The sequence below is a fragment of the Grammomys surdaster genome, unplaced genomic scaffold (assembly GCF_004785775.1).
Source record: "Grammomys surdaster isolate TR1022 unplaced genomic scaffold, NIH_TR_1.0 125984, whole genome shotgun sequence".
NCBI lineage: Eukaryota > Metazoa > Chordata > Mammalia > Rodentia > Muridae > Grammomys > Grammomys surdaster.
Genome location: NW_021620800.1, coordinates 72,702 through 83,124, shown reverse-complemented (window position 1 = coordinate 83,124; position 10,423 = coordinate 72,702). Strand labels below are relative to the sequence as shown.

At 43.3% G+C, this 10,423-nt stretch overlaps 1 protein-coding gene across 1 annotated transcript; it reads right to left on the bottom strand.

The window, feature by feature from the left end:
* Positions 1-4,910: 4,910 nt before the first annotated feature.
* On the bottom strand, positions 4,911-10,215 carry LOC114609781 (uncharacterized protein C2orf78 homolog). The gene is made up of 3 exons (XM_028754158.1): positions 10,209-10,215; positions 7,932-8,675; positions 4,911-6,721 (listed from the first exon to the last, which is right to left on the bottom strand). Exons 1-3 carry the CDS (start codon positions 10,213-10,215, stop codon positions 4,911-4,913), a joined length of 2,562 nt encoding a protein of 853 aa, XP_028609991.1.
* Between the last annotated feature and the right edge of the window lie 208 nt (positions 10,216-10,423).

The window sequence follows — 10,423 nt, the reverse complement described above, 5'->3', positions numbered from 1 at the left end:
TTTCTTTCTTTCTTTCTTTCTTTCTTTCTTTCTTTCTTTCTTTCTTTTTTTTTTGTTTGTTTTTCGAGACAGGGTTTCTCTGTGTAGCCCTGGCTGTCCTGGAGCTCACTCTGTAGACCAGGCTAGCCTCGAACTCTCGAACTCAGAAATCCGCCTGCCTCTGCCTCCCAAGTGCTGGGATTAAAGGCGTGCACCACTACCGCCCGGCTGAAACACATTTTCTTTATCTATTCTTTAATTGAGGGACAGCTAGTAACTGGTTGTTTCCAGTTACTGGTCACTATGAATAAAGCTGCTATGAATATAGTTGAGCAAGTATCCTTGTGGCATGGTGGAGCACTTTTTGGGTGTATGCCCACAAGTGGTATAGCTGGGTCTTGAAGTAGAACTATTTCCATTTTTCTGAGAAACCACCAAATTAATTTCCAGAGTGGTTGTACAGATTTTCACATCCATCAGCAATGTAGGAGTGTTGCCCTTGCTCCACATCCTTGCCATCATGTGCTGTCTCTTGAGTTTTTGGTTTTAGCCATTCTGATGGGTGTAAGGTAGAATGTCAAGAGTTGCTTTGATTTGTATTTACCTGATGAGTAAGGATGCTGAACATTTCTTTAAGAGTTTCTCAGCCATTAAAGATTCTTCTGGTGAGAATTCTGTTTAACTCTGTACCCCACTTTTTAATTGGATTATTTAGATTATTGGTGTCTAACTTCTTGAATTCTTTATATATTTTGGATATTAGCCCTCTGTCGGCTATAGGGTTGGTGAAGATATTTCCCTAATCTTTAAGCCTTTGTTTTGTCCTATTGAGAGTGTCCTTTTACTTACAGAAGCTTCTGTTTCTTTTTCCTTTTTTTTTTTTTTTCCGAGACAGGGTTTCTCTTATAGCCCGGGCTGTCCTGGAACTCATTCTGTAGACCAGGCTGGCCTTGAACTCAGAAATCCGCCTGCCTCTGCCTCCCAAGTGCTGGGATTAAAGGTGTGCACCACCACTGCCCAGCTAGAAGCTTCTGTTTCATGAAGTCCCATTTATTTATTGTTGATCTTAGTGCCTGAGCCATTAGTGCCCCATTTAGGAAGCTGTCTCTCACACTAATGAGTTCCAGGGCATTCTCCACTCTCTGATCCATTAGATTGAGTGTATCTGGTTGTACGTTGAGTCATTTAATCCATTTGGACTTAAGTTTTGTAGAGTATGATAAATATGGATAAATAAGGATATAACTGGGTATTTGAATTTTCTTATATCTGTTGAGTTTTGCTTTGTGACTGAATATATGGTCAATTTTGGAGAATGTTCCATGAGGTGATGAGAAGGTATATTCTTTTGTGTTCTTGTAAAATGTTATGTAAATATGCTAGGTCCATTTAATTCATAGCTTGTGTTAGTTTCATTATTTCTCTGTTCAATTTCAGTTTTTAATGATGACTTGTTGATTGGTGAGAGTGGAGTATTGAAGTCTCTGAACATTTACATGTAGAGTATGATGGGCTTTTTAAGGTTTACTAATGTTTTGTATGTGTATGCGGTTGCCCTTGCATTTAGGTCATAGATGTTTAGAACATCTAAGATTGGATTTAAGATCATTTTCTTGTGCTTCCTCTATGTTGAAATATCCAGGGCTTGCTCTAGTAAGATAGGTAGGCTTTGGTGGTACCATTCTTCACTGGCTCTATTGTGTTTTTACATTAGCCATATGGTTATCCCTGATGTTGGCAAGATGTTGCTGGCAGGACTCCTTGGGGATGCAGGCAGAGCCATGGACTTGACAATATAGCTCAGGGAGTGGCACATTGCTCTTCTCTGCTGGCTGTGCCCCAGGTAGACATGAATGTTCCTGGGGCCCTGCAGGCCTGCTCTGTTGGGCAGAGCCTTGAACCTGATGATGTAACTCAAGGGAAGAGACTGAAGTTCACTGTTGCTGGCTGAGCCCCAGGGTTGCCTGGAAGGCAGGGGATTGGCATTGAGTGGTCTAACCAGAATATTTCTGGGACCTAACATATCTCCTCAGGAAGGCAGGCAGATTGGTGGGCTGGATGATGGAGCTGAGAGTACAGCATGCCATCTTTCATCTTATACTTTATATCTCATTGTCTAGGGAAGCCCAGGAAGACCACCATGGCAGAACTTTGAGGCAAGAACTGAAGCAGAGACCACAGAGGAATATTGTTTAGGGGCATACTTACCATACCCTGCTCAACTAGCATTCTTATGTAGTCCATGTCTACCAGCCTATGACTATTACTGCTTAGAGTAGACTGGGCCCTTCTCTATCAATTATTAGTAAGGATTGTTTCCTACACAGTGACAAAGGCTAATCTCAGAGAGGCAACGATTGAGGTTCCCTCTTTGCTCATGACTCTAGTCTTTGCCATATTAATAAGAGCACAGTGTACATTGTTCTTTTTTCCTGCACTAGTAAGTGGTCCATGTGTTATCTCAGTAGTATTCAAAGTAACATGGTTGGCAAGGTATTTTCTTGTTTTCCATTCTTCATGTTTGGAGCTCTCATTAGTCCCATGGACTGGAAAAATAACAGAAGATAGAGATATTGATGGAAGAGTACACTGCAGATGGTCTACAATGCCCACTTTCTAGAGAAACATAGGCCTGTGTTCATGATCGTCTTATGAAAGAAGTTAATTCAACAAGAACCGGTATGAGGCTTTCATGTCTGTGTTGATTCTATTGATCTGTTATGGTCATGTAATTTTAATTTTTTAAAATATTATTTATTTTATTTATATGAGTACACTGTAGCTGTCTTCAGACACAACAGAAGAGGGCATCAGATCTCATTACAGATGGTTGTGAGCCACCATGTGGTTGCTGGGAATTGAACTCAGGACCTCTGGAAGAGCAGTCAGTGCTCTTAGCCGCTGAGCCATCTCTCCAGCCCTAAAATTTAAATTAATAATCCATGTCTCCTCTGAGAGGGTGTGGTCCCCCCTGGGGTCCCCCCATCCTGGTGCATCAAGTCTCTGCCAAATTAGGCCAGACAAGGCAGTCCTGTTGGGGAATGCATACACAAACTTGGATGTCATAGAGCAAACTGCATGGAATGAAAGGAATGGGCCTCTCCATTTCCCTTCTAAACACTTATTGTTGTGCCCATATTAGTGTAGATGTTAGTGCTGCTATATTTGCTACAGTCTGCCTATTTGGTGGACACCTCCTTCCACATGGTGTTTGCTGATGGAGAGAGTTGCAATTGCTCAGGCTGCTAAGACTCAGTAGCTGTTGTTGTGGTGAGAGGGCAGCCTATTACCCAGAAATGGACAATGAATAAATCAGTCCTTGCAAGACTCAGGGATTGTCAGGCAAGCCAGAGTGGGGTCCTTCCCAGCAAAGGGAACAATTACTTGAGGGTATGGCTTAGAGAACAAGAGCAAGTCTTTACTATTATTACTGCAGATAGAAGATTAATATGTAGATTATTTGCAATTAAGCAAAAAAAGTCATTTGAAAAAAGGCAACCCAGTTTGTAAAGGACAAATAAAAAGACAATCCTCAAAGTTTTAATACAGAGCATGAATGCATAAAAGTGTGTGGATTCAGGAGGAGTCAGAGCAAAGTGTAGTGAAACTTCAGGAGATGCCATCCAAGGTCAGAGAAGGAATGACAAACACCTATGTGGGAGTGCACAGGAAGGAATTCTGTGCAGTGCTTGTGGGGTATGACATGTTTCTGCTTGTTTGGATGTCCCAATCGTGGGACATCCTAAAGCAAAAATCTGGCCTACCTCATGGCTCAAGTAAACCATTCCAACCACATGGTTCAAGCAAACCATTCCCCAAAACTGGACATGTTAGAAAGACCCTTGCCATCAGTGTTGATTACAGCAGTGTAACCAAGCTTGGTGTCCAACAGCATTGTCATGAGTGAGGAAAATGAGATGGACATAGAGAAGAAAGCATTTTAACCCATAAAGAAAATGAAGCTATGTTTTTACAGGACCTGCAGTCATCCTGAGCCAGGTGCGATGGCTCTACAGGGAACACTTGCCGTTCTTGCAGTCCCCAGGCTGAGTACCTACCAGCCTCATGGTGCCTTTCAACCTTCCTCAATGCCAAATCCACACGTCTGATGTCGTCTTCTGGCCTATGCGGGCACTGCCACATGTTGTTCCAGAATGTTTTCAGAGGAGACATACATGCAAAAGTAATATTAGATGGATGTTTTCTGAAATGGATCCAACCAGAGACAGACATACTAACTTAACTAAGCCTGTCTCAAAGTTAGTCGTCCTGAGATGTTTTCTCTCATATCTGGGTTCTAGATTGTATATATGTGTGTACATGAAAGCCTGTTTTTTATTTTATGAAGCAGCAGGAAGAGCTGTATCCTACACAAATTATAACTAAGAGCGGAGTGAGAGGTTTGAGATGGAAAGAACTCTGGTAAGAGCTGGAGTGTGTTAAGTTGACAGGAAAATCTATAGGAGACATCCCATATTCAGTGACTAGTATAGTGAAAATAAAAGCCAAGGAAAATAACTTTATTACCACCAGAGCTATGATGAATTGCTTTAATAGTAAATATATATTACCAGAGTTTTATATCATATGATGTAGTTATGTAACATATACTATTTTGTCAGTCAAAATTAACAATATCAAAGTTATGAGAATAACAACAAAGGCCTCTGTATGTACTATGGATTAAAGAACTGACAAATTACTCCAGTTAATTTTACTGGCTTCATATATTTACAAGTATTACAGAAAAATTGTCTGTTCATTTATATAAATGCAAACTCTACATATTCATCTACATAGCCACATATTTACTTATGTATCTACACATTTATATGACCTTTGAAGTCCTATGTATATATCTGTATCTGTGTCTACACCTCTCATTGCGTACATCAAAAGCACTATGTTACAAAGATCTACCTGGCCAGCTCTTACATTACATAGCCATAATATTGAGAAATTTCCATATCCTTCTCCCTCTGAAGGAAAAGCTGCAGTTTCCCAGAAGAGGTGTTCTTGGCAGCATTCTCCCGCTCCTGTTGAGCTTGCTTCTTTATTTCCTCCCTTTCTGGCCTCTGCTCTTTTGTGATGGGCTGTGAGATGACTGGTCCCAGAATGTCAACTTTCTTCCATGGAATTGGTTGGCGGCTAAAGTCTTGCAGTGGTTGTTGGGTTTGAGGTTTGGGTGGTGATGGCACCTTGTTCTTGGCAGCAGCAATAAGCCCTCTCTGGAATGAAGTGTGAGATGATGCTCTGTAAGGCACAGGCCTTGAGGTGGCCAACTGGGATGCAGCACTAGACTGTATGATATTGGCTACATTAGGTTGTGTGGCACTGGAGGAAACTGGAGGAGCTGGCTTGGCAGAGGCCATCAAAGATGTGCTGACAGGAGCTGGTTGGGCTGGCCTGATTGTGGTAGGTTGAGCTGAGTGGGAGTGAGGCTGCACAGGATAAGCTGCAGTGGACTTCTGTGAAGCCAGAGGGAGAGGCTTTCTAGAAGCAGATCTGGCTTGAGGCTGGTCCAGGATTGGGAAAGGCAGAGGTACTAACCTGACCTTTCCAGCTGGGGGCAGTTCGTACTTGTTTGGAGATGTACACTCTTTGTGAGCACTGGTCTCTGCTCTCTGAGCTTGGCCCGGGCTTCTGTCAGGGCCCTGGCCCTCACGTGGCATATCCAGGAGTGTTGGGGTGGCTGGGCCTGGGCCTACATCTTTGTTGCTAGTGAAGGTTCTCAAACCCCTGAAGGAAGAGATACCAGTTTTCTTCTCATTCTTCTTCCCCAGTGGATGGAAGACCTGCACGGACTCCAGCATGTGCATGCCAAGGTTGGTTCGAGGCTTCTTGAAGCAGTTGGGGCTGAGCTCAGGTGGATTCTTCTTCCTCTTGGTTTTGGGGATGGTGGGCTTCTCTTCTCCTTTGACTCTGTTCCTTGACGGCTTAAGCGCCTCTGGTTTCTTAGAGTTGTTCTCTGATCCACTTGGTCTTTCCTGCCCCTGTTTTCTAACTCTTCTGTTCTTGCTGGGGGCCACTTTGCGAGCTTTGCCCTTCTGGTTCTTTGCCATGCTTTCATTAGCTCTGTCACTGGCCCCAGCCACACACACAGCCCCCTCTCCCTCCACCAGGTCCTGGTGCTGGATTTTGGCCTGAGGAGCTCCATCAAGCAAGTCAGAGGCTTTTAGGTTATTCTTCCTCGCCTTTTCAGAGGTGTTGCTTGTGACTCTCCAGTTCTGAAGGGGAGGGTCCTGGTTGATGTTTTTGAGGGTTTTGAAGAGTTGGGGAAAGCGTTTATCTGCCTCAAGTGTAGTGATGTCTTCAAAGCTGATGTTGGATCCAATATCATTCTCCAGCTCCTCTCGCTCTTTCAGGCCCTCACTGATGCCTCCCAAGCTGGCATCGCCAGAAGCAGACTTTGGTCTTAGTCTTGTATCAGTGCAGTCAGGGTGCACTGAAGGAAGGAGTGATGGGTTTTCTTTAGTGTCCTCATAGACATCCCGAGGCATCGACAGCTCAGCTCTGACCTCATTCATGGTTTCATTCTCTCTTTGTTCCAGGCTTGGAGCTGGAGGCAAGGCCAGGGATTCCGTAGAACTGTGCTTGGGGGCTGTTAATAACCTGTCCGCATTGACAGGTGGTGTCCTCTTCTGGGAAACCTCGGTAGAAATATTGCGGAGTTCTGGACTTGGTAACAGACAGAATGTCTGGCCTGAAGGTGGCAATCCTAGGGATGTCTCCATGCCCACCACTGGAAAGAGTCAGGGAAGAAGTTAGTGCTGTTGAGTGTGATGCTCTTCCACTCCCACCCCCATTTCACAGCACCACAGCACTCAGGCCCTGCAGGAGGGTAGGCCACTCCTATGAGCTATGCTTGAACATCAAAGACAGCAACTCTTTTGGCAAACAGGTAGTGACTGCTCTGTTTTTGCTGACTATGCCATATCATGTTTTCTCAGATACTTTTGTGTTCCTTTGGGTTTGTGTGGTATTGGAGGCTTAGAATCTATGGTTAGGTTGCAATTTTTTTGATATATGTTCCTCACTTGCCTTCCCTTTTCCCATGATACAGTAATTCTCATCCTTGGGGTTTTGCTATTAGGCAGGTTATCTGGGCCATAATTTTCAAGAAATTACCTGACTCTGCCAACTTTTTCAGTTTAAAGCTTTACTCAAGCCCCCAAAAGCCTAGGTTTTTATTTATGTGGGTTTAGGTATCCAAACCCAGTTGGGCCGTCCTTCGAGAAAAGCATTTGAACAACTGAGGCCTTCCTCCAGCCCTATGTTTCACAGACTTCCTATAAGCAATATGCAAAATGATATAAGAAAATAAAATATTTGGGCTTGGCTATGACTCTAAATTAGAAAAAACATCTACATGACCTTATATTGTTGGCAATGGGTCACTTCTGAAGTACTACATAAAAAGAAAAAAAGAAAAAAGAAAAAGAAAAGTAGCTTTGACTATCTTAGCAATGGTACATGGTCTGTACCCTACTCTCTCTATAATTTGAAGTGTAAGAAAATGCCAGGACAGGTGCTGGGATCTGCCAGGAATTCTTCCTTCAGGACAGCTTCTGAGCTGCATTGCTCTGGAGAGGGATTCCAACAGACAGAAAATCCCATGTTACCAAAACAAAAAGTCCTCATTGTCTTCTATACCCCAGAGCAGTAGTTCATGAAGAGTCAGTTACAGTGTATTGGTGCATGGAACTGATTAACTTGTGTTATTACATGTGTGAGTGTGGTGTGCTCCTGAACACCACTGAATGCAGGATGGATACCACTCACTGTGGCCTTGCATTCTCTCTCATTCAGTCTGAAGATGGGGATGAAAACCAGAGCTCTAACCTGTAAAGACTCATAATCTCTGGCTGTGTGGAGTGTCCAGTACTGAAAGGAAGAACTGAGTGTCCTTGGACTTTTGATTATGTGTCTTCCCCTCCTGAGTTTGTACTTACCTGGAAGACTGGTGTCTGGCATATTTTGAGCAGACGCAGAATAGAAGTCAGAGGTGGAGATTGGTATTTGGAGATTCCTTGGCTGAATCTTCTTTTCCACCATCACCATCTCTGGTTGAGGGGCAGACTTCTCACTCACAGGGTAGGACACAGAGCAGTAGGGCTGCAGATACTGTCCTACTTCTCTGGGGATCAGGCTGTTGTGGTTGTAGTAGTACACCTGGCTGCCATCCTGGTAGGAAGGTGCCAGGCTGTATCCTTGATTTGTCACCTGCGGTGGTGTAACCTGGACAAAGCTGGTTAAAAGTGTTGGATAAAAAGGGGTTATGGTATTGGGATCTAAAATTTTATCACATTGGGCTGTCACAGACAGGGAGGAGACTGCAGTGTCCTGGTCAATAGTAGTCATATTGAATTCCTGGAGTGCATTTCCCCTGTCTTTGCTTTCTGTGAGATCCCACTTGAGAATACCTGGATAGAAGAGTGCAGAGGTTGAGTTCTGGCTCTGGCCAGTCAGCTCAACCACCATGGTCGTGCTAGTATGTGGGTTAAGGTAGGTTCTGCCCGTGATCAGCTGGAGAGAAGTGCTGGTGGTTGGTGGCAGGAGCCATGCTAAACTCACAGCTGGAGTGGAAACCCTGGAGATGTTGCACACCCTTCCTGAGTGTGTAGAGTTGCTACGCACAGGCAGAGAGGGCTGAAGAGTACTTTCTTTTCCCAAAAAAGGTAAACTTTGGAAATTTTCTGTAGGGAGGAAGAAGACAGTGGGAGAATGGTGAGATTGATGCTTTCTAGGTTCCTGTGGGGAACAATGCTATCTCCAGTTTGTACTGGCTGGGATTGTCTAAGACTGAAGTTCTCTCTCACATCCCAATTGCATGTGTTCAAATTGATTCTTGGTACTCTTCAGGATGACACTAATTTGATGAGCTGCCTGTTTATCCTCTGTGGGCATGGAATTCCTAATTGATCTCATTCAACTTTTACTCCAATCTAGGCATCTAGGCAGTCCTTCTTTGCCCTGGTTTGTCTTGCTCCCATACCTTCTCTGATACTACATCATTACTATGTCCTAAAGACATGTTTAGAGGTAAGAGAGCCACGGAGAGCTTAAGCCTCTTGCTTTGCCCTGTCCCATGCAGATCTCACTCTATGTAGTGAGACAGGTTCTCTCTACTATATCAGGCTAGCCTTGGAATCGCAGAGATGGGCTGCCTCTGCTACTGGAGTGCTGCTGTCTTAAGTGAGTCCCAGCCCCACCAGAATTGTCTAAATTCTATGATTTTTTTCTTTTAAATAATGATGCATGTAGGATTTCATATATGAATACTACAGTTAGCTAATTCTTCTTTCTTCTTCTAACTCCTCCTGTGCCCCTCCCACTCCTTTTATAATTGATGACTTCTTAGGATTTAAGTATAAGTCTTAAATGCTATGTTTATATCACTTTATAAATACTACCTGGTGATAAATTTTCGTGGAGCTTGCACATATTTATGCCTGATTTATTAGGATTTGACTTATTAGAAGGTTTTTTCCATGAATAAGATTGTTTCTACCTTTGTTCCATTAATTGTAATGTTTACAGAGTGGGAGCCTTGGTAATATCCAACATATCCAGTATATACAAGGATCAAAGAACTGCACAAGAGAGATATGGCAGATTGTAAGAGTCAGGGTTCAGAGTGGGGTAGTGCCCTCTATTTATGACAGGGAACCTGTACCCAGACAAATTTCAACAGTGAAGTTGCCTAAATAAGGCTCAAGAAATGACAATTCCTTGAGCCCTTTGATTTAAATCTGTGCCTCTGCAGCATTCGGTCCCAAACTCCCCATGTGCTTCTTTAGGATCATCTACATTTTTGACTTCTTTCATTTCTCTGTTTTCTAGCTCCTCATCTTTATACTTTGGATTTTTTTCTTCTTCCTAGTTCCTGTGGGTCTGTCTTTCATGTAAAAGCCTCAATATTTCAACAGTAACTGCCTCCTCAGTCAAGTCCCCTCTTAGTCTGTCTTGCATTCACTTGCCTCTTAAGATGCAACAGTTCATACCCCAGAGCATAGTGATACTCTAATCCCCCTGAGATGGATGAAGAAGCTCTTGAGAGTAAACTACCTGTCCAGAGTCACACTCTTAGTAAGAACCGAAGCTAAATGTGACATTCAATGTGAGATATCTGTACCTATAGTGCCCTTAGTCCTGTATGGATTTTAAACGAATATTAAAAATCAGGAAAGTTGTGATCAAAACCAATGTTTTAAAGTTTTGTTGCTTACCTGACATGGTTGTATGGGGGGGAGTAACAGTAATCTACACAAGAACCAATAGAACAAATGGTTGTCTTTTCTGATCTGCTAACCAAACCAGCGAGTGTGTCCAGTATCAGACAGAGCCCACTGGTCACTGGTCACAGGTTACCTGTGATGATCCAAATTTGTTTACAGGCAGCTCCACGGAAACCCCAGGATTCTACTAGTGCTGGTAGGCTAGG

Coding starts and splice junctions, on each gene's coding strand:
- LOC114609781 (XM_028754158.1), bottom strand. Junction 6,722..7,931: donor GCCAGACACCAGTCTTCCAG/GTAAGTACAAAC, acceptor GACTCTTTCCAG/TGGTGGGCATGGAGACATCC.